This window comes from Girardinichthys multiradiatus, chromosome 7, assembly GCF_021462225.1.
Source record: "Girardinichthys multiradiatus isolate DD_20200921_A chromosome 7, DD_fGirMul_XY1, whole genome shotgun sequence".
NCBI classification, from domain to species: Eukaryota; Metazoa; Chordata; class Actinopteri; order Cyprinodontiformes; family Goodeidae; genus Girardinichthys; species Girardinichthys multiradiatus.
Window position 1 is genome coordinate 44,838,035 of NC_061800.1, and position 23,469 is coordinate 44,861,503.

Consider the following 23,469-nt stretch of genomic DNA (forward strand, 5'->3'; position numbering starts at 1 on the left):
ACATGACATGCACCAAGGTGCTTCACAGACCTCGAGTAGAAAATGCAATGCTACATCAAGCTGAGTCCGCTCTTTATATTTTGATGGACTTTAAACTTTTTTCTCACCAATTCTTGTAAAACTGAATGTAAATCCTTTCCCCATAAAAGAAGATCTTATTTACTCCTGACACCCACTCTTAAAAACATTGTTTAAAAACACCATAAAATGAGGAAGTATGAAAAATGTGCAAAGACATGCTGTTCCTTGGGTTAAAAGGTGCAAGCATCTTTCCCCGTTGCTGGCAGTGGAGGATGATGCTGCTGCACAGCAAAGCTGCCTAATAAAGTTTTAATTGCCCAGAGGCAATAAAAAGTTACAATCACATACCATGTTTCAGTTGGATTTTCTTTTTATAGGCACAATCATCTGATCCCATAAAACATTAAGTATTGGTTAATTTTTTTTTTCTTACTCATCCCTTTCAACTTTATTTCACTGCAGCGGTGTGAGCATAAAGAGCAGAGAGCAGGACACTTCCCCCCACTGTCACCATCATCCTCTGGACTGGAACAGAGAGACACACTGGGATCATCTTGTGAAATCTAACAATTGAATCTTCACTTTCCATCATAATATTCGCAATGAAGACATCAGTTGTGGAAATGTCCTGTGATTCTCTTGCCGCAGTTTGTTCAGGTGCAAACTGCCTCATTCCTCCCAGTAACTTTAATGCAGTCTTGAGCCTTGTGTTGAGCACGGTGCTCACAGTGATGCTGGCCTTGGTCATGTTCGCCATGGGCTGCACCGTGGAGGCCTCAAAGCTATGGAGCCACGTCAAGAAACCCTGGGGCATTGTCATCGGCTTCCTCTGCCAGTTCGGCATCATGCCCTTCACGGCCTTTGCGCTGTCTTTAGCTTTTGGGGTGCTTCCTGTGCAGGCCATTGTCATCATCGTTATGGGCTGCTGTCCTGGAGGATCCAGCTCAAACATCATCTGCTACTGGCTGGATGGAGACATGGATCTGAGGTAAGATGATCATGTTGGTTGGAAGGTTAATTGTTTGTTGGAATGTTAATATTCCAAATCAGTTTGTCTGACCTCAAGTTAATAGTCTACTGTATGAAAGTCTAAACACAATCTACATTTGAACCAGGTTATTGAAATTTAATCCCCATTCTTGTGCAGTTTTATAGGTATAGAGAGCTCCATTTTCATGATGATGTAAAGAGGAGGTATAAAGAGATATAAGAGGCCGGGAGAAGAAGCGGACCTTCTGGTCGGGGTTTGGGCTGGAGTTGGGGTTTGATTGGGATGTGGCTTCGCTTTGTTGGAAGGGCTGGCCAGCTGGCCTGCTTGGTGCGGCGGGGTGTGCCTAGCAGGATTGTGGGTGACCGGCATGCTAGAGTGCCTCTGGGGTTTGGGTGTGGGGTTGATGAGGTGCCCGGTCCTTAACGTGTCGTGGTGGCCTTCCTGAGATGCCAACCACACCCTGGCCGGGCGCCAAGCTTTGTTTGGCGGTCGGGTGGGTGGGGCGGTGGAGCATGTCTTGTGCCTGCACTGGGGCGGCTGGTGGGTTGTGCTTGGCCTGGAGCGGTGGGCCTACCTGGCCAGGTTACTCAGGTGCCGATTGTTTCTCTCTCGTGGACTAGGGGGCTGGGGCTGCTGGCGCTGGCCAGATGGTTGGGCAGGCTCGGCGGTGTGCTGCTCTGCTGACTGTCGTGTCCAAGGGGGGATCGGGGTGGAGGGCTGGCATGGAGGGGCTATAGTGTGTGGGGTTGGCCGGCGGGTTGTGTCCTCTTTTTGGATGTGGGGTCACCGACATTTAAATCGACTGGGCGGTGATGGTGGAGCTGAAGTTGTTAATGTTTCTCCCTGTGCTATTATTGCAGTGGCGGCAATGTGGTGTGTTTGTGTGGTTGCGGGGGGCGTGGTGGGGACGCCAGCCCTGGGTGCTTGCCCCAAGGACTTCTTGCTGGGTTAGTTTGTGTGGGCGGAGGCAGGGGTGGCATTGCGTGGGGCCCTTGCCTTGCTGTCACATTGTGCTGTGTGTTGGGGGGCAGGATGCGACCGGGGTGCTTGGAGCGGGACTGTATTTGGAGGTTGCGCTGTGTGGGTGTGCCTTCGTTGGCTTTTCATGGATGGAGCTCACCTATGGAGGTGTGCCCCTGTGGGGAAGGGATTCATGGCATTTGGGTTCAGGGGCATGTGTTCGATATCTGTGTCCTGGTTGCGGGTGGCCCTGTGGGGAAATTCATGTTGGGGTTCATGGGGGGTGGGGGACTCCTGGGGTGGAAATCACAATTCATTGGGGGGTACTGTTTCATCCTGCGGCGGCTCTAGTTGGTGGGCTTGTTTATACTGGGTAGACCCCTCTTTTGCACATGGCCCCCTTTCTGGATGGGGATGGGGTTTGTTGGGGACTGGAGACAGGCTGGGGAGTCGGGGTTCAGGCCAGGGTCGGGCAGGGCCAGCTTTAGTCTGGTCTGGTGCTGGGGAGGTCTGCCTGTCTCCACCCACGGTCGGAGGGAAGGGGACCGCCTCCTGGGTCCAGGGGCCAGTTTCTCCTATGTGGTATGGAACCCTGGACCTCAGAGTATAGAGTATGTATGGGGAGTGTGAGTGAGTGTACAATGGACATTGTTGTTTGTTTTTACATTGGGTGCATGGGTGTGAGTGTTTTTATGTATACACATGAGGGTGGGAATGTGTGATTGTGACTATATGGACCTGTTTTTGTGTCTGGTTAGGTCTTGGACTGCTCCCTCTCCTGGATCAGTTTAGGTCCCCCATCAAATGTGGGGCCTATTTCCTCCCCACCACACTACCAGCCAGTGGCTGGTGTCTCTGCCCACCGGTGCACTTGTGGTTCTTGGCGTCCGGGGCTGGGTGCTTTTATGTGTGCCGGCTCACTCCCGGTGGCTGCTTGCTGGGGGCTGGACCACTGGGCTCTGTTGGGCTTCTGCTTGGGGAGTGATATGTCCCAGGGTCTCGGGCCTCTGGGTCCTTGGCTGGATCTGCTTTGACAAAGACGGCCGCTGGTGGGGCCTGTGGACTCGTCGCTGCAGCTCCCTGGGGCTTCTGCGCCGTGCCTGCTGGGTGGTTCCCTGCTATTCTCTGGGAGGGTTGTGGTAGTCCTGGCGATGGTTCTCCTGGGGTTCCTGTGCTCTGGGGGTGCCTTTGGATGTCTATGGCTCGGATCTCCTCTGTATCTGTCTCAGGTCCAGGGGGGCAGGTCTGTGGCTTCCTACACTCGCTATTGCATATTTTTATGGAGATACCTTGTATATGCAAGCGCGCTCACACTCAGACCAAAAGGTGTCACTCAGACCCAAAGGTGTTTAGATTCAGGTGTTAACAGACACACAAATTTTCTAAATTGAGCTGCAGTTACCACTGAACACATCTTGCATTCATAAGTACTGTGCACTTTTTGGTAACAATGATGTTTTTCTATATGTTTCTGCAAGTGAAGAACCAAGCAGGGTGTTATCTTATAATCTCTTCATCATTTCTCTCCTCCATTTTTTTCTCCTTCTCTCTATTTTCCCTTTATGCCCAACCTCTCTCTCATTCGTGCTTATTTTTTACTTTCTGTTTCTGTTTCCGTGTCCGTAGCAACTGAAATAATCCCAAAGCAGTTTCTAATAAAGTTTATTTTATAAATATCAAGCAGAGCATTAAAGCCATAATCCTCCACTTGTAAATCTGTTTAGCTTTTTCTTGACACAACAAGTTTGAGTGCTACACTGCTGGACAACACAAGGTAAAAAAAAAAAAAAAGGAAAAAAAAAAAAGAAATAGATATAGATATAGATATAACCAGGAGTTTGGGGCTGATGTATATGAGCAAATCGGGAAACCTTGATTGGGCTAAAGTCATTTTTATTTATCCATCCTTGATTAAAAATCCAAAGCCATGTAAAGCTTCACGTAATATTTTGTCCCATTTTTCCTGCAAGCAAGACATAAGTTGTCCAACAGTCCTGGGACATTACTTTCTACATTTCTGGGCACGTATTCCCAAAGAATCCTAAGACTAAAACTAGCTGCTAGTGAAGTCATTCTAAGAAAAAATTTTGAATTTTTCGAATTCGAAGATTTTTCTTCAAATTTTCCCTCGGTAAGATAAAAAAGTTATTCATGAAGCATCTTAGGCGCTAACAGAGAGCTCCTAATGTGAGGAGATGTTAAGAATAGTGAGGAGGACCTTTAGTGAGCCTAAGTGTGTGTGAAGCAGAGAAGATGGATGAAAGACAGACAGAAAGGAGAGATATTATCCTACAATGAACAACAGTGAATTAATGAAACGCTTTGGGCGTTAATACTTTGGGCAAATTTTTTAACATAACAGACTGTAAAATGCTTTCAACAATAAAAATTCGTCAAAAATTGGAAAAACTCAAAACAATATACAGTACTGACCAAATGTTTGGACACACCTTCTCATTCAAAGAGTTTTTTTTATTTTCATGACTATGAATATTGTAGCTTCACACTGAAGTTATCAAAACTATGAATGAACACATGTGGAATTATATACTGAACCAAAAAGTGTAAAACAACTGAAAATATGTCTTATATTCTAGGTTCTTCAAAGTAGCCACCTTTTGCTTTGATTACTGCTCCACACACTCTTGGCATTCTGTTGATGAGCTTCAAGAGGTAGTCAGTTCAGTTTTCTCCACCTTATGTTCTCCGATTTGTTTTGGTCGTTTTACCAAATCAGACCTCATTATACAAGAAGGAGATCACAGGGCAATGCTGAAGCGTGATATGTTTTAATATCAAATAGATGAAGTAGGAAAATGACCAGCATGAAAAGTAAACATGATAATAAGCAAATAAAAATAATGACGAGCTGGTCAATAAGGTTCAAACATTTTGATGCTGTGTGACAATCAATTTAATTTAGCTAAGTTTCTTCATCATGATTTACACATATTAGAATCCAGTCTAAATTCTATCATTGGTTTAATTCTCTACATTGATTACTAGGAGCGCACTTTTTTTAATTTATTTTTTTCATGTGTTTTTGTAACAACCAATCAGAGCTCTTAAAAGACATTACACATGGTGACGGGGTCAACCACACCTCCTGACTAGGATAGGAATTTCTGTCGTCTCCTCGCTCAGTCACTCTCAGCAGCGAACAGAATCAATGTCCCAAAACTCTTAACAGTGAGGATGACCACTTAAGCACATTTATGATTGATTAGAGGAGATTTCAGACTTGACATTTACTCCTTATTTTTTCTTAAACAATGCCAACATGAGTGAAATTTAAATCTTCTGTTTCTCAATTTACATATTTTTGTTTAACTAAATATTCCTATTGGGTCCGGTAATGTAAATCGAACTGTGGTCTTCGCTTTCTTCTCTGCAGTATCAGCATGACGGCCTGTTCCTCCATCTTGGCCTTGGGCATGATGCCGCTCTGTCTGTTCATTTACACCAGTGTCTGGACCTCCAGCGACAGCATCAAGATCCCTTTTGACAGCATTGGTAAGTTAACAGATCTGTTGTCTTTATGCTTGCACAGAAGGAATTATTGTTGAAATTCCTGCCATGCATTGTTTATTTGTGTTTACTTCTTAAATTTAAAAGAATTGCCATTTCATCTGTGCTTGCTCAGGAATCACACTTGCAGGCCTTCTTATACCCATTGCTGTGGGGATTTTTGTAAAAAGCAAGTGGCCTCATATAGCAAAAAAGATCCTCAAGGTAGAAATTCTTTAATTTGTTTTATGATCTGATGACCAATAAAAAGTCTTGGAAAGAGTGTAAGTGAAATATTTTGTAACGGTTTTCCACAGGTGGGTTCTATCGGTGGCTTTGCTCTCATTATCATCATAGCTGTGGTTGGAGGGGTCCTCTACCAATCGTCTTGGGTCATTTCTCCCTCCTTGTGGATAATTGGAACTGTCTATCCCTTTATTGGGTTTAGCCTGGGTTTCCTTTTGGCTTGGTTTGTGGGTCAGCCCTGGAACAAGTGAGTGAGAAGGGGAACTGTTCATGTTCAGAATAACGTAACCATAAAACCACCACGATAACACATTTTACTTTCTTATGAGGTTGCTCAATTTTTCTGCCTTTGTTCAGATGTCGAACAATCGCACTAGAAACAGGTTTCCAGAACGCCCAGCTGTGCAGCACCATTGTCCAGCTGTCCTTCAGCCCTGCAGAGCTGGAGGTCATGTTTGCTTTCCCCCTCATCTACAGCATCTTCCAGCTCGTAGCAGCAGTCTGTGCCGTGGGAGGTAAAAGTTTTACAGTAAATGTTTTTATCCTGCAGATCTCTTTCAGATTAAGGTAGTATGCCTGGTTTCTCACTGTGTGTGCTTCCCTTCCAGCCTTCCAAGCATATAAAAGGATTTGTGTAAAAAATTCAGATGACCTAGACAATGAGGTCAGAACGGAAAATGATGACAGTGCAACTAAACAGACGGGCTACACTCTGGACAACAAAGCTTTTGAGTCTGACGAACTGAAAGGCACCTACGCAAACATAAAGCTGTGAGATATAAAAATCCTGCAAATGACTGACTTGAGATCTCTTGGAGACAGTAGAATTATTGAACTGTGAACACACAATACTCACTACTGGCCGAAATGTGTAATGCAAAACATGCAACATTCTCTATTTTATTCATGTAGATATTTAAAAACAGCAATAGGTAACTTTCTATTTCATAGTAGTAAATAAATGTTTGGAGCTGTTTAAAGAAAATGTACTCTGGTATATTGTAACTTAGTATAAGAAAAACATAGGGTCAGGAAAAAAATTAAAGTTCATGAGGGGCATGATTTCATGTTCTTTATTATGTCAGAATGAATACATTTGAACTTCGGTCACTGCTTATCGAAAACCTCATGGAAGTTGCTGCGAAACATTTAATCCTGCAAGTAGACAAACAAAATAAGGGTTGACATCTGAAAATCACCCAAACATCTGGTATTGTTTTTTTGATATCTGTTCTGATGCTGACACTGATCCAACCTTCTGTTGTGTTTGTTTCTGTTTAGATTTTCTCATATTCGACTTTGTTTTTAACAAATTAAGTTGAGCCTCTCTTTTATAATAAAACAATGTTTGTCCAATATTAATTATTTTTCAAGCTACAGAGCACATACACTTTATTCCAACAAGTATGTATTTTTAAACATATACTTTGTATTTTTATTATTTTTCTGAGCCTATAAAAATAAAATGCTTATATATGATGTAAGTTATCAGCTGTTATAAAAATGCATTTAGAAGAATCATGTATTTGTTGTAATATAATCTTATTTTTGTTGTGATGGTTCTTGTTTGGATATGAATTTAAGTAATTTTGACATCTCAATAAACTCTTGTGATAAGGCATTCTCTGTTATTCGCAACTATTCAGAGGTCAGAATTATATAAAAATTTATGATGGTAAATTAATGTTTGATATTATCCAAAGACTTCAACAAATGCAATGAATATTTAATTTTTTTGATGAAGATGTGTGCATTATCTGAACAACAATGTAAAAACTCTTTATCAAATCCAGTATGTAAAGTGAAAACAAGACAAAGCCCATAATGGAGCCTTGCAGAACTCCACAACGAGCCTCTAGAATTAACCCCCTGGTAAAAATGTGTAAAAAAAGTCCTAAAATAAATACATTTGTTATATACAGGTCCTTCTCAAAATATTAGCATATTGTGATAAAGTTCATTATTTTCCATAATGTCATGATGAAAATTTAACATTCATATATTTTAGATTCATTGCACACTAACTGAAATATTTCAGGTCTTTTATTGTCTTAATACGGATGATTGTGGCATACAGCTCATGAAAACCCAAAATTCATATCTCACAAAATTAGCATATTTCATCCGACCAATAAAAGAAAAGTGTTTTTAATACAAAAAACGTCAACCTTCAAATAATCATGTACAGTTATGCACTCAATACTTGGTCGGGAATCCTTTTGCAGAAATGACTGCTTCAATGCGGCGTGGCATGGAGGCAATCAGCCTGTGGCACTGCTGAGGTCTTATGGAGGCCCAGGATGCTTCGATAGCAGCCTTTAGCTCATCCAGAGTGTTGGGTCTTGAGTCTCTCAACGTTCTCTTCACAATATCCCACAGATTATCTGTGGGGTCAGGTCAGGAGAGTTGGCAGGCCAATTGAGCACAGTGATACCATGGTCAGTAAACCATTTACCAGTGGTTTTGGCACTGTGAGCAGGTGCCAGGTCGTGCTGAAAAATGAAATCTTCATCTCCATAAAGCTTTTCAGCAGATGGAAGCATAAAGTGCTCCAAAATCTCCTGATAGCTAGCTGCATTGACCCTGCCCTTGATAAAACACAGTGGACCAACACTAGCAGCTGACACGGCACCCCAGACCATCACTGACTGTGGGTACTTGACACTGGACTTCTGGCATTTTGGCATTTCCTTCTCCCCAGTCTTCCTCCAGACTCTGGCACCTTGATTTCCGAATGACATGCAGAATTTGCTTTCATCCGAAAAAAGTACTTTGGACCACTGAGCAACAGTCCAGTGCTGCTTCTCTGTAGCCCAGGTCAGGCGCTTCTGCCACTGTTTCTGGTTCAAAAGTGGCATGACCTGGGGAATGCGGCACCTGTAGCCCATTTCCATTTCCTGCACACGCCTGTGCACAGTGGCTCTGGATGTTTCTACTCCAGACTCAGTCCACTGCTTCCGCAGGTCCCCCAAGGTCTGGAATCGGCCCTTGTCCACAATCTTCCTCAGGGTCCGGTCACCTCTTCTCGTTGTGCAGCATTTTCTGCCACACTTTTTCCTTCCCACAGACTTCCCACTGAGGTACCTTGATACAGCACTCTGGGAACAGCCTATTCGTTCAGAAATTTCTTTCTGTGTCTTACCCTCTTACTTGAGGGTGTCAATAGTGGCCTTCTGGACAGCAGTCAGGTCGGCAGTCTTACCCATGATTGGGGTTTTGAGTGATGAACCAGGCTGGGAGTTTTAAAGGCTTCAGGAATCTTTTGCAGGTGTTTAGAGTTAACTCGTTGATTCAGATGATTAGGTTCATAGCTCGTTTAGAGACCCTTTTAATGATATGCTAATTTTGTGAGATAGGAATTTTGGGTTTTCATGAGCTGCATGCCAAAATCATCCGTATTAAGACAATAAAAGACCTGAAATATTTCAGTTAGTGTGCAATGAATCTAAAATATATGAATGTTAAATTTTCATCATTACATTATGGAAAATAATGAACTTTATCACAATATGCTAATATTTTGAGAAGGACCTGTATATTTGTTTGTAGGATAATTTTACAATGAATATTTTTGAGAAATCCAACCTTTAATTAAGTATGTAACTAAAAGATAATATTCCATCCATCCATCCATTTTCTACACCCTCTTCTTTCGTACAGAGTTGTGAGGGTGCTGGTGCTTATCTCCAGCGATCTACAGGTGAGGGGCGGGGTACACCCTGGACAGGTCAGCAGTGCATCGCAGAGGAAAGATAATATTATCAAAGCATTTTTCAAATGTATACCTTACCTTACCTGCTCTCTCTCCTGGATCAGCTATTTTCTCACCGTCACACTCGCTACCGCTGGCTGGTGTCTCTGCCTGCTGGTGTATTGGTGGTTCTCGGTGTCTGGGGCTGGGTGCTTTGGTGTGTGCTTGCTCACTCCCAGTGGCTGCTTGCCAGGACCTGGGCCCCCTGGCTCTGTCAGGACTCTGCTTGGGGGGTGATGTGCCCAAGGGTCTCTGAGAGCATGGCTGGATGTACTCTGGTGTAGACGGCTGCCGGTGGGGCCTGTGGGCTCGTTGCTGCAGCTCCCTGGGGCTTCTGCACTGTGGCTGCTGGGTGGTTCCCCTGGGGCCCTCCTCTGCTCTTCTCTGGTGGGAGGTTGCGGTAATCTCTGGGGGGCCTTTGGATGTCTGTGGCTCAGATCTCCAGGGGGGCAGGTCTGTGGATCCTCACACTTGCTATTGCATATTTTTATGAAAAAACTTTATATACACAAGTACTTTCACACCCACAGGTGTTTGGATTCAGGTGTTAGCAGATACACAGATGTTCTGTATTGCACCGTGGTTACCACCAAAGACATCTTGCATCCATAAGTACCGTGCACCTTTCAGTAACATTGTTGTTATATAAGATTTGGCAGGTCAAGAAGGTTGCGCCTTTGGTTGCACTGTTGCCTTGCAGCAAGAAGGTCCTGGGTTTGACTCCTGGCTGGGGGTCTTTCTGCATGGAGTTTGCAGGTTCTCCAGGGAGAACCAGATCTATAAGGAACTTTAAATAAATACACCTAACAGAACTCTAGGAAGCAACACCACTTAAACAGGAGGATAAATCTTAAATGAAAGGAAAAGCTCCTGGCTAGGCAGGCAGTAAACAAAACACAATGACACTGATTGGGAAGAAGGAAATAAAGATAATATTATTCTAAAGTGCTACTCTGCCAGACTGGACAAGTTTAATAAATAAAATTTGTTTAAAATGTATATGTTACTTTTTTAACTGGATCAGTGTCAAGATAACTTTAATCAATATTCACTGTTCTTCTGCTTCCCTGGGATATAAATATGACATTTCTCTTAGCCACTCTTTAAAATGGGAACGACAAGGAGTATGCAATTCAAGTCAGGTAGATGTGTGCAGGTCTTTAAATGTCAGGAAATGGATTCAAGAAATCTAAATTTGACCATATCTACAATCAGACCAATAATAGCTGGAACTGTGACAAACAAGGCTGAACAAGGACTCAAGTTTATCTTCCACCACAGTGAGGAGGATGGTTATGGAGGTACCATGTCTAACATCTCCAAAGCTGTTAGACTGTAAGAGATCTGCAGGCAAGAGTATTAACAAGTGACCATGACAATCATTAGAGCATCTAATGATTGTTAGAGACTCCACCTACCAAACTAGTTTTTATGGAGGCATGCTGGGAAAAGTTCTCTTTCTCCCAGTATCATCTCAGATGTAAGCCCGTGAAGTTCATTGAACTAAACTGTGACTGTAAGTGAAACTATGTATTTTGTACAGATAAGACTGAGGTTTGCGTTAACAAACACTCAAGTTGTTTTGAATGTCAAAGAAATGATAAATATGTGGAAAAGAACTTCATGCCAAGTAATGAGTTTGGTGGAGAAACTGTGATGCTGTGAGCCTGTTTACACTTCCTGTGGACCTTGTTAGAGTTCAAAACCTCATGAACTCTGAAATACCAGGACATTTTAAGTAGAATTGCTCAGATCTGCCAGAAACCTGAAAATGGGTCACAACTGAATCCTTCGGCAGGATAAAGATCCGACACATATGGCAAAATCAACTCGAGTAAAGCAGAATTCTGATTATAAAAGTTCGAAAATGCCAACTCAAACTGTTAAACAAGCCTCATCAGTCACATAATAATGTTTAAACCCAGAGTAAATGCAGTTTCTGTCTACAAAAGTCTATACTGTATTTGTGCAAGAACATTTTTCAGTGGAAGGTTAAACAGGAAAGACTGCTTAGAAATTGAAAAATTTCAAGCTTCTAATATCTGCTGGTTTCTTTAAAAAAACAGACAAAAACAGATTTGTTCTTACAATCATGTAGTGTTTGTTGGTAGGATTCAGTAAGTCGCCTGAAAAATATCAGTGTCTGCAGCCTAATTTATTTCCATCTTGCTGATGGTGGATTCTAAGGAGTCAGTCAATCAGTCATTTTCTACCGCTTATTCCATAGTGGGTTGTGGGGAAGCTGGTGCCTATCTCCAGCTGGATTCTAAGGAGTTCCTTTTCATTTCCCCCTCAGCATGAGTCAACCACAAGCTTCCTGTTTCTATTAAACTCAGATATTTGGAAATTTGTCTGAGATTTATCCAGTTGGACTTTTTTTTTTGCTTCCTTACAGCTTTTTCATTTAAATCTTCACTTAATAAATAAAGTGGAATTCTGGTTTGAGAATAAAGAATTCCAATATTAGATGTCCCAAAACATGGATTTCATATTAGATCCCTCAGACACGTCGACTGATAATTTAAGATTATTTTAGGATATATGGTCACATTTGGTTATTTAGAGCACTGAGATGTCATCGCTTAAGTTTTATAAGCGTCAGACATTTTGGTTGGCAGCCCAGCTTAGTATGGAGTATGTCTTCCTCTTGAAAAGCTTCTTCCATCTTCCCTTTTGTATCAGTCGTTGTCTTTTTTCTCCAATTTAAACTGATTTTGTCAGGCTAGGTTTTACAGTTTAGGACACATTTATTTCCAGAAAAGGATCCAGACACGTAAGAGAAGCAGCGTACTCTGGAAAAGCTACAGAGATCCACAACTCAGGTTGGAGAATTTTGACAGCACTTCATAAATATACCCTTTAGGGACGGTGAAAAGTAGAATTTCTACTCCCTCTTGTGCTAATAAGTTGCAATAGTACCAACAACATGAAATTGCGCTAACAGTGTGGAGCATGCACGGTGCTAGACAGAGGCCAACAGGGGCCAGTACCCCTGTAGAACTGGTCCTGGTCCCTGTTATGGCCCCTGTACTCAGGACACAGTATAAAAATACATTTCTTATGATGAAATGCACTGGCACAGAAACTGTAACTGATTGTTCCCTTGGACCAATTTAGTTTTTTACCCTTACAGTTTTCTTTTAACAATGAATTAAAAATTAAGAAGTTGCACTTTTAGCTTCAGCCGCGTTGAGATAGGATCACAGTTTTCATCTGCTAGATCAGGTGTCTACAACCTGCAGCTCCAGAACCGCAAGTGGCTCTTTAGCCCACTTAATATATTAAACTATGAAATATTGCCCTGTTTTTTTGCTTCATTCTTTTGTTCTGTGCCCCCATGAATAAACACTGGCCCGACCCTGGCCCCCCTGGTAAATTTGGTCTAGAACTGCCACTGGTGTGGAGGAAATTATCATGGCACATCACCCTAAACACACCATTTCCAAGGTAAAGCATGGTGGTGGGAGCATCATGCTGTGGGGAGGCAGGGAAATTTAAGCTGATGGCTAGATGGGTTCAGCTAAACACAATCATGGAAGAACACCAATCAGAGGTTGCAAAATACTTCAGACAAATGCACCTCACACTCAGATTTGAGTTTGAACAAATCGTTTTCCTTCCACTACACAGTTTTCCACAATTTTCTGTCAGTCTATCACATAAAATACCATGAAAAAAAAGGTTTACATAGCTAAATTACAACTTACTGTTGTAATGTTGCAAGATGTGGAAAACAAATATGGGTATAAATACATTTGCAAGGCTGTGTACATTATCAAACCCACCAGCAGGGTATAGTACTTGATAACGGATAAAGAAACTACTTAGTCAATCAATTAATGTGGACGGCATGTGGACGGCATTAAAATGGCCTCTGGTAATTCAGTAAAAAACCTTGTTTGCTTTGACCATGACTTGTCTTTTAGATACCATATTAAACAGGTTTCTATGATGTCCTTTTTCAAGCTTTTTGATAAAGCTTATAGTTAGAGTGGCTTAGGTTTTCCTGAGCTATCTCTGTAGTTATGCTGCTAAAGGTTTTGGCTGATGGGAAACATAATACATACTTTCGCTAACTCTTCTGCATTTTCCTACTACTCTCAAATTTTGCATTCTTTGCTGTTATGTCTGAGTTTCTTTTCTGATACGCTACATCTGGCCTGGCTCTGTGATTAGCTGTGGCACCTTCCTGGAGGGGGGCTTTGGCTGAACTGCTGCTGCCAGCGAGGAGGTGGGTCCCATGCCGGCTGACGTGAGGGCTGCAGCGAGTGATCCTGCATCTTCGTCTGCCACAGCACTGTCTCCCAGGCTCGCTGCAGCTCTGCCATGCCGTCTTTGCTCACACCAGCCCAGGTTTCTGTGGCAACACCAGATGAGCTGGAGGAGCAGTTTAGTATTTTTGCTCGCCAGATTTAAAGCTTCAGTAGGATCAGCCTTTTGCATTCTTCTCCTGAGCTTAAGGCCAAGGTCAGAGAGATGGAGGAAGATTACATGGCAGCAGTAAGGCAGTTTTACTGCCACCCACCTCTATCCTCTCCAGGGACTCCAGAACACTGGTGCTACAGAGCAGCCCACGTCAGGTCTCCAGAGCGCTGCTGCTGCAGCTCAGCTGTCACCATGTCTCCAAAGCTCCGCCGTACAGCCCACGTCTGCCTCAACCTCCTCCACACACCAAAGAGGGCATCGTAAGAGGGATGCTTCAGCTCAAGTCATCGGGGGTCTGGCCAACGCTTCGGCTCCAGACCCAGAACTCCTTCTTGATTTTCTTGGTGGCTTCCTCGCTGAGCTCTTCCGAACTTCTGGAGGTCAGCCGGATGCCTCGGGTCCTGCTCAAGTCACTGAGGGTCTCGGCGATGCCTCAGCTCCTGCTTACGCCACTGAGGGTCCCGGCGACGCCTCAGCTTCTGCTCTCATCACTGAGGGTCTCGGCGACGCCTCAGCTCCTGCTCAAGTCACTGAGGGTCCCGGCGACGCCTCAGCTCCTGCTTACGTCACTGAGGGTCTCGGCGACGCCTCAGCTCCTGCTCTCACCACTGAGGGTCCCGGCAACGCCTCAGCTCCTGCTCAAGTCACTGAGGGTCCCAGCGACGCCTCAGCTCCTGCTTACGTCACTGAGGGTCTCGGCGACGCCTCAGCTCCTGCTCTCACCACTGAGGGTCCCGGCAATACCTCAGCTCCTACTCAAGTCACTGAGGGTCCCGGCAACGTCTCAGCTCCTGCTCAAGTCACTGAGGGTCCCAGCGACGCCTCAGCTCCTGCTTACGTCACTGAGGGTCTCGGCGACGCCTCAGCTCCTGCTCTCACCACTGAGGGTCCCGGCAATACCTCAGCTCCTACTCAAGTCACTGAGGGTCCCGGCAACGTCTCAGCTCCTGCTCAAGTCACTGAGGGTCCCAGCGACGCCTCAGCTCCTGCTTACGTCACTGAGGGTCTCGGCGACGCCTCAGCTCCTGCTCACACCATTGAGGGTCCCAGCGACACCTCAGCTCCTGCTTACGTCACTGAGGGTCTCGGCGACGCCTCAGCTCCTGCTCACACCATTGAGGGTCACGGCAATACCTCAGCTCCTGCTTACGTCACTGAGGGTCCCGGCAACGTCTCAGCTCCTGCTCACACCATTGAGGGTCCCAGCGACGCCTCAGCTCCTGCTTACGTCACTGAGGGTCTCGGCGACGCCTCAGCTCCTGCTCACACCATTGAGGGTCACGGCAATACCTCAGCTCCTGCTTACGTCACTGAGGGTCCCGGCAACGTCTCAGCTCCTGCTCACACCATTGAGGGTCACGGCAACGCCTCAGCTTCTGCTCAAGTCACTGAGGGTCCCAGCGACGCCTCAGCTCCTGCTTACGTCACTGAGGGTCTCGGCGACGCCTCAGCTCCTACTCAAGTCAATGAGGGTCCCGGCAACATCTCAGCTCCTGCTCACACCATTGAGGGTCACGGCAAAGCCTCAGCTTCTGCTCAAGCCACTGAGGGTCGAGTCGACGCGATGCTTCAGCTTCTGCTCCTGGTCTGAAGGCCTTCCGGGGGTTCAGTGAGAGACTGGTCCTCGTCCTGGTTCCTGAACCCTGTGATGAAGGATTTGAGGACGAACTGCCATCTGAGCCTGTTTCTGAGTGGTTCAAGTACAAACCGCCACCTGACACTGTTCCTGAGTGGTTCAAGGAGAGATTAGTCCTCATCCTGGCTTCTGATGAATGGTACGAGGATGAACCGCCCCTGGACCCCGCTCCTGAGCAGTCCGAGGAGAAATTAGTCCTCATCTTGGCCTCTGAACACATAGATGAGGGGTTCGAGGACGAAGCGCCACCGGATACTGTTTCTGAGGGGTTCAAGGAGCAGGTTGTCCTTGTTCTGGCCTCCAAGGGTTCGCCAGGCTCTTTTCCTGTCTCTGAGGGTCCCGTCAGCTCTGCTTTAGCCTCTGAGGGTCCGCCAGGCGCAGTGAAGGTCAAGCAGATCCTCGCCTTCGTCAACGTTGCAGGCCACCCAGACTCCTGCTCAGTAACTGCAGGTTTCCTGACCAACCTGCAGGTTCCCGCCGATGCCGGCCTTTCAGAAAATAAAATACAAACAGAACCTTCTGGTGGTTAAACATGTTATTTTTATTTTGATGATATGGTTGAACAGACCATCATTTAAGAATGGGTTTGAATATAGGAGTGAATTAGAGTTTGGGGATCCTGTAGCAGTAGAAGACACGCTGTGGGAAAGTAGATATAATTCCCTATGTTTAGAGGTATATACTGCACATAAAGATAAAACTGTGGTCATGAAAGAAGTTTCAATCAAAACGTTTCTGAATATTTAACATTAGCAAATCTAGAGTGACATCACCTCACTCTGAACATTCTGTGATAAAATCGAAAAACAGCCCAGAGCCTTAACTGTGATCGTGTAAAAACTGTAAAAGGTAATAAAATTCCAGTTCAGCCAAACGTTCCATGAAACCCTGAAGGATCTTCATGCTGTAAAGCCAAACAAGGCTGGGTGTTACTGCTGACATATTATTGTAGTCTATGGGGATTTGTATTCTCTTTTTTAGAAATATTCTAAATATTGTTTATGGTATCACAACAATTAAACAATAATAGGTCATAACTGTTTCTCCTATTACACTGTAGTAATATTTTATAATGCAAGACATGCACCAAAGTGCTTCCCAGATTACATCAAATCCACAAGCCCTCAAGTAGAAAATGCAACGCTACATCAAGCTGAGTCTGCTCTTTATATTTTGATGGACTTTAAACTTATTTCTTACCAATTCTTGTGAAACTGAATGTAAATCATTTCCACATAATAGAATGTCTGAATTCCTCACCACACCCACTCTTTAAAACATTGTTTAAAAACACCATAAAATGAGTCTGGAGGAAGTAACTTTATGAAAAATGTGCAAAGACATGATGTTCCTTGGGTTAAAAGGTGCAAGCATCTTTCCCCGTTGCTGGCAGTGGAGGATGCTGCACAAAAAAGATGCCCAATAAAGTTTGAATTGCCCAGAGGCAATAAAAAGTTGCAATCACATACCATGTTTCACTTGTATTTTCTTTTTATATCCACGATCCTCTGAACACTGACCCCATTAAACATTAAGGATTGGTTAATTTTTTATTTTTCTTACTTGATTATCCCTCCCAACTTTATTTCACTGCAGCGGTGTGAGCATAAAGAGCAGAGAGCAGGACACTTCCCCCCACTATCACCATCATCCTCTGGACTGGAACAGAGGGACACACTGGGATCATCTTGTGAAATCTAAGAATTGAATCTTCTCCTTCCATCTTATTATTGGCAATGAAGACGTCAGCTGTGGAAATGTCCTGTGATTCTCTTGCCACAGTTTGTTCTGGTGCAAACTGCATCATTCCTCCCAGTAACTTTAACGCAGTCTTGGGCCTTGTGTTGAGCACGGTGCTCACAGTGATGCTGGCCTTGGTCATGTTTGCAATGGGCTGCACCGTGGAGGCCTCAAAGCTATGGAGCCATGTCAAGAAACCCTGGGGCATTGTCATCGGCTTCCTCTGCCAGTTCGGCATCATGCCCTTCACGGCCTTTGCGCTGTCTTTAGCTTTTGGGGTGCTTCCTGTGCAGGCCATTGTCATCATCGTTATGGGCTGCTGTCCTGGAGGATCCAGCTCAAACATCATCTGCTACTGGCTGGATGGAGACATGGATCTGAGGTAAGATGGTCAGGGTGGTTGGAAAGTAAATTGTTTGTTTGGATTGCTCAAAATATTCCAAATAAGTTTGTCTGACTTCAAGTTAATAGTTTAAGTCTAAACACAATCTACCTTTCAACCAGGTTGTTAAAATTTAATCCCCATTCCTATGCAGTTTTATAGGTATAGGGAGCTCCCTTTCCATGATGATATAAAGAGGAGGTAGAAAGAGATATAACCAGTAGTTTGGGGCGTATATGAGCAAATCGGGAAAGTTTGATTGGCCAAAAGTAATTTTTATTTATCCATCCTTGATGAAAAATCCAAAGCCATGTAAAGCTTCAGATGTTATTCTGTCCCATTTTTCCTGCAAGCAAGACATAAGTTGTCCAACAGTCCTGGGACATTACTTTCTACATTTCTGGGCCCGTATCTCCAAAGAATCCTAAAACTAAAAGTAGCTGCTAGTGAAGTCATTCTAAGAAAACCTTCGAATTTTATGAATTCAAAGATTTTTCTTTGATTTTTCCTTAGTTCTTAAGAGAGCTCCTAACATGAGGAAATGTAATGAGGAGGACTTTTAGTGAGCCTAAGAGTGTGTGAAGCAGAGAAGATGGAGGAAAGAGAGAGAGAAAGGAGAGATATTCTCCTACAATGAGCAACAGTGAATTAATAAAACGCTACCAGCTTGATCGCTCAGGGATCCAACCCCTTAATAGTCGAGTAAATGAGTACATAAACCTCTATAACAATCATACAATTATTAATATAGCGATAAGATACATTTTATCATTTCCTTAGGGAGAAATTAAACAGTTTAACCTGCAGGACAGGTTAAAGGTCAGCCTCTAGTAACCTCTAAGTATCATACAGAATTGTTTAACATTTACAGACTATATAATGCTTTCAACAATAAAAGTTTGGTAAAAATTTTTAAAACTCAAAAACATATATATACTGTACATAAATAAAAACTCCAGACAAGAAAAAGTACAATAATCAAAGCACTATATACATAGAAGGAAGATGTAAATGAGGTGAATCAGTATTTGCTGTATTGTTCATGATGATGTCAGCAGCCTCAGCCTAAATGGTCATCTCCAACACTCCACGTCTGTGGAGACGTTCTCTGGTGCTGCTATCTCCTCTCTAGCTTCTGAATACAGCAGGAACCAGAGCTGCTCACATTCCAGGCTGGTGCTGAAAGCAGAGGGAACGATGCATTGATCTGCTGGAAATGTCTGTTGGTTCCCACTGTGATCCTGGGACCAAATCTCCCTTTCAACATTCCTCTCTTCTCCTCCACCAGCAGGCTCTGCTCCTGTTCAGTTCAGTTTTCTCCACCTTATGTTCTCTGATTTGTTTTGGTCATTTTACCAAATCAAACCTCATTATACAAGAAGAAGATCACAGGGCAATGCTGAAGCGTGATATGTATTAATATCAGATAGATGAAGTAGGAAAATGACCAACATGACGAGTAAACATGATAATAAGCAAATAAAAATAATGACGAGCAGCTCAATAAGGTTCAAACATTTTGATGCTGTGTGACAATTAATTTAATTAAATTTAGCTAAGTTTCTTCATCATGACCACCACACCTCCTGACTAGGATAGGAATTTCTGTCGTCTCCTCGCTCAGAGTTATTCTCAGCAGCGAACAAAATCACTTTGAAGCTGAGACTCCTTGGCAGGAATTTTTAGACTAAGTCAGGAACTCTGTAAGAGGACTGTGAGAATCGTTGTGAATACAGGCTCTGATTTCTAAGTTCTCCAAAGTTTTCCAACGGAGATTGGTCAGGACAGCAGTCTGGTGAGTCTGGTGCAATACCCTCTTCTTTCTCATCAGTCTTTATCTGACTGTGTGTCTTGTTCTAAACGTGGAGAAAGGTTTGGGTTGGTACTTTGCATCCATTTTCCTGTCCCAAAACTCTTAACAGTGAGGATGACCACTTAAGCACATTTATGATTGATTAGAGGAGATTTCAGACTTGACATTTAGTCCTTATTTTTTCTTAAACAATGCCAACATGGGTGAAATTTAAATCTTCTGTTTCTCAATTTACATATTTTTGTTTAACTAAATATTCCTATTGGGTCCGGTAATGTAAATCGAACTGTGGTCTTCGCTTTCTTCTCTGCAGTATCAGCATGACGGCCTGTTCCTCCATCTTGGCCTTGGGCATGATGCCGCTCTGTCTGTTCATTTACACCAGTGTCTGGACCTCCAGCGACAGCATAAAGATCCCTTTTGACAGCATTGGTAAGTTAACAGATCTGTTGTCTTTATGCTTGCACAGAAGGAATTATTGTTGAAATTCCTGCCATGCATTGTTTATTTGTGTTTACTTCTTAAATTTAAAAGAATTGCCATTTCATCTGTGCTTGCTCAGGAATCACACTTGCAGGCCTTCTTATACCCATTGCTGTGGGGATTTTTGTAAAAAGCAAGTGGCCTCATATAGCAAAAAAGATCCTCAAGGTAGAAATTCTTTAATTTGTTTTATGATCTGATGACCAATAAAAAGTCTTGGAAAGAGTGTAAGTGAAATATTTTGCAACGGTTTTCCACAGGTGGGTTCTATCGGTGGCTTTGCTCTCATTATCATCATAGCTGTGGTTGGAGGGGTCCTCTACCAATCGTCTTGGGTCATTTCTCCCTCCTTATGGATAATTGGAACTGTCTATCCCTTTATTGGGTTTAGCCTGGGTTTCCTTTTGGCTTGGTTTGTGGGTCAGCCCTGGAACAAGTGAGTGAGAAGGGGAACTGTTCATGTTCAGAATAACGTAACCATAAAACCACCACGATAACACATTTTACTTTCTTATGAGGTTGCTCAATTTTTCTGCCTTTGTTCAGATGTCGAACAATCGCACTAGAAACAGGTTTCCAGAACGCCCAGCTGTGCAGCACCATTGTCCAGCTGTCCTTCAGCCCTGCAGAGCTGGAGGTCATGTTTGCTTTCCCCCTCATCTACAGCATCTTCCAGCTCGTAGCAGCAGTCTGTGCCGTGGGAGGTAAGAGTTTTACAGTAAATGTTTTTATCCTGCAGATCTGTTTCAGATTAAGGTAGTATGCCTGGTTTCTCACTGTGTGTGCTTCCCTTCCAGCCTTCCAAGCATATAAAAGGATTTGTGTAAAAAATTCAGATGACCTAGACAATGAGGTCAGAACGGAAAATGATGACAGTGCAACTAAACAGACGGGCTACACTCTGGACAACAAAGCTTTTGACTCTGACGAACTGAAAGGCACCTACGCAAACATAAAGCTGTGAGATATAAAAATCCTGCAAATGATTGACTTGAGATCTCTTGGAGACAGTAGAATTATTGAACTGTGAACACACAATACTCACTACTGGCCGAAATGTGTAATGCAAAACATGCAACATTCTCTATTTTATTCATGTAGATATTTAAAAACAGCAATAGGTAACTTTCTATTTCATAGTAGTAAATAAATGTTTGGAGCTGTTTAAAGAAAATGTACTCTGGTATATTGTAACTTAGTATAAGAAAAACATAGGGTCAGGAAAAAAATTAAAGTTCATGAGGGGCATGATTTCATGTTCTTTATTATGTCAGAATGAATACATTTGAACTTCGGTCACTGCTTATCGAAAACCTCATGCAAGTTGCTGCGAAACATTTAATCCTGCAAGTAGACAAACAAAATAAGGGTTGACATCTGAAAATCACCCAAACATCTGGTATTGTTTTTTTGATATCTGTTCTGATGCTGACACTGATCCAACCTTCTGTTGTGTTTGTTTCTGTTTAGATTTTCTCATATTCGACTTTGTTTTTAACAAATTAAGTTGAGCCTCTCTTTTATAATAAAACAATGTTTGTCCAATATTAATTATTTTTCAAGCTACAGAGCACATACACTTTATTCCAACAAGTATGTATTTTTAAACATATACTTTGTATTTTTATTATTTTTCTGAGCCTATAAAAATAAAATGCTTATATATGATGTAAGTTATCAGCTGTTATAAAATTGCATTTAGAAGAATCATGTATTTGTTGTAATATAATCTTATTTTTGTTGTGATGGTTCTTGTTTGGATATGAATTTAAGTAATTTTGACATCTCAATAAACTCTTGTGATAAGGCATTCTCTGTTATTCGCAACTATTCAGAGGTCAGAATTATATAAAAATTTATGATGGTAAATTAATGTTTGATATTATCCAAAGACTTCAACAAATGCAATGAATATTTAATTTTTTTGATGAAGATGCGTGCATTATCTGAACAACAATGTAAAAACTCTTTATCAAATCCAGTATGTAAAGTGAAAACAAGACAAAGCCCATAATGGAGCCTTGCAGAACTCCACAACGAGCCTCTAGAATTAACCCCCTGGTAAAAATGTGTAAAAAAAGTCCTAAAATAAATACATTTGTTATATATATATATATTTGTTTGTAGGATAATTTTACAATGAATATTTTTGAGAAATCCAACCTTTAATTAAGTATGTAACTAAAAGATAATATTCCATCCATCCATCCATTTTCTACACCCTCTTCTTTCGTACAGAGTTGTGAGGGTGCTGGTGCTTATCTCCAGCGATCTACAGGTGAGGGGCGGGGTACACCCTGGACAGGTCAGCAGTGCATCGCAGAGGAAAGATAATATTATCAAAGCATTTTTCAAATGTATACCTTACCTTACCTGCTCTCTCTCCTGGATCAGCTATTTTCTCACCGTCACACTCGCTACCGCTGGCTGGTGTCTCTGCCTGCTGGTGTATTGGTGGTTCTCGGTGTCTGGGGCTGGGTGCTTTGGTGTGTGCTTGCTCACTCCCAGTGGCTGCTTGCCAGGACCTGGGCCCCCTGGCTCTGTCAGGACTCTGCCTGGGGGGTGATGTGCCCAAGGGTCTCCGAGAGCATGGCTGGATGTACTCTGGTGTAGACGGCTGCCGGTGGGACCTGTGGGCTCGTTGCTGCAGCTCCCTGGGGCTTCTGCACTGTGGCTGCTGGGTGGTTCCCCTGGGGCCCTCCTCTGCTCTTCTCTGGTGGAAGGTTGCGGTAATCTCTGGGGGGCCTTTGGATGTCTGTGGCTCAGATCTCCAGGGGGGCAGGTCTGTGGATCCTCACACTTGCTATTGCATATTTTTATGGAAAAACCTTATATACACAAGTATTTTCACACCCACAGGTGTTTGGATTCAGGTGTTAGCAGATACACAGATGTTCTGTATTGCACCGTGGTTACCACCAAAGACATCTTGCATCCATAAGTACCGTGCACTTTTCAGTAACATTGTTGTTATATAAGATTTGGCAGGTCAAGAAGGTTGCGCCTTTGGTTGCACTGTTGCCTTGCAACAAGAAGGTCCTGGGTTTGACTCCTGGCTGGGGGTCTTTCTGCATGGAGTTTGCAGGTTCTCCAGGGAGAACCAGATCTATAAGGAACTTTAAATAAATACACCTAACAGAACTCTAGGAAGCAACACCACTTAAACAGGAGGATAAATCTTAAATGAAAGGAAAAGCTCCTGGCTAGGCAGGCAGTAAACAAAACACAATGACACTGATTGGGAAGAAGGAAATAAACAAAACGCAATGATGACATATATATCTGTTGGGCTTCTTCTTAGCTTTCAGACAACAATTCTAAAGTGCTACTCTGCCAGACTGGACAAGTTTAACAAATAAAATTTGTTTAAAATGTATATGTTACTTTTTTAACTGGATCAGTGTCAAGATAACTTTAATCAATATTCACTGTTCTTCTGTTTCTCTGGGATATAAATATGACATTTCTCTTAGCCACTCTTTAAAATGGGAACGACAAGGAGTATGCAATTCAA

At 43.0% G+C, this 23,469-nt stretch overlaps 2 protein-coding genes across 2 annotated transcripts; both read left to right on the plus strand.

Annotated features, from left to right (window-relative positions):
- Window positions 1-504: 504 nt before the first annotated feature.
- Window positions 505-7,346, plus strand: slc10a2 (solute carrier family 10 member 2). Its single transcript, XM_047371039.1, has 6 exons — window positions 505-1,009; window positions 5,367-5,485; window positions 5,616-5,704; window positions 5,797-5,972; window positions 6,083-6,240; window positions 6,334-7,346. Exons 1-6 carry the CDS (start codon window positions 624-626, stop codon window positions 6,498-6,500), a joined length of 1,095 nt encoding a protein of 364 aa, XP_047226995.1. The 5' UTR covers window positions 505-623; the 3' UTR covers window positions 6,501-7,346.
- A 9,831-nt stretch (window positions 7,347-17,177) lies between these two features.
- Window positions 17,178-21,765, plus strand: LOC124871586 (ileal sodium/bile acid cotransporter-like). Its single transcript, XM_047371009.1, has 6 exons — window positions 17,178-17,659; window positions 19,786-19,904; window positions 20,035-20,123; window positions 20,216-20,391; window positions 20,502-20,659; window positions 20,753-21,765. Exons 1-6 carry the CDS (start codon window positions 17,274-17,276, stop codon window positions 20,917-20,919), a joined length of 1,095 nt encoding a protein of 364 aa, XP_047226965.1. The 5' UTR covers window positions 17,178-17,273; the 3' UTR covers window positions 20,920-21,765.
- Window positions 21,766-23,469: the final 1,704 nt, after the last annotated feature.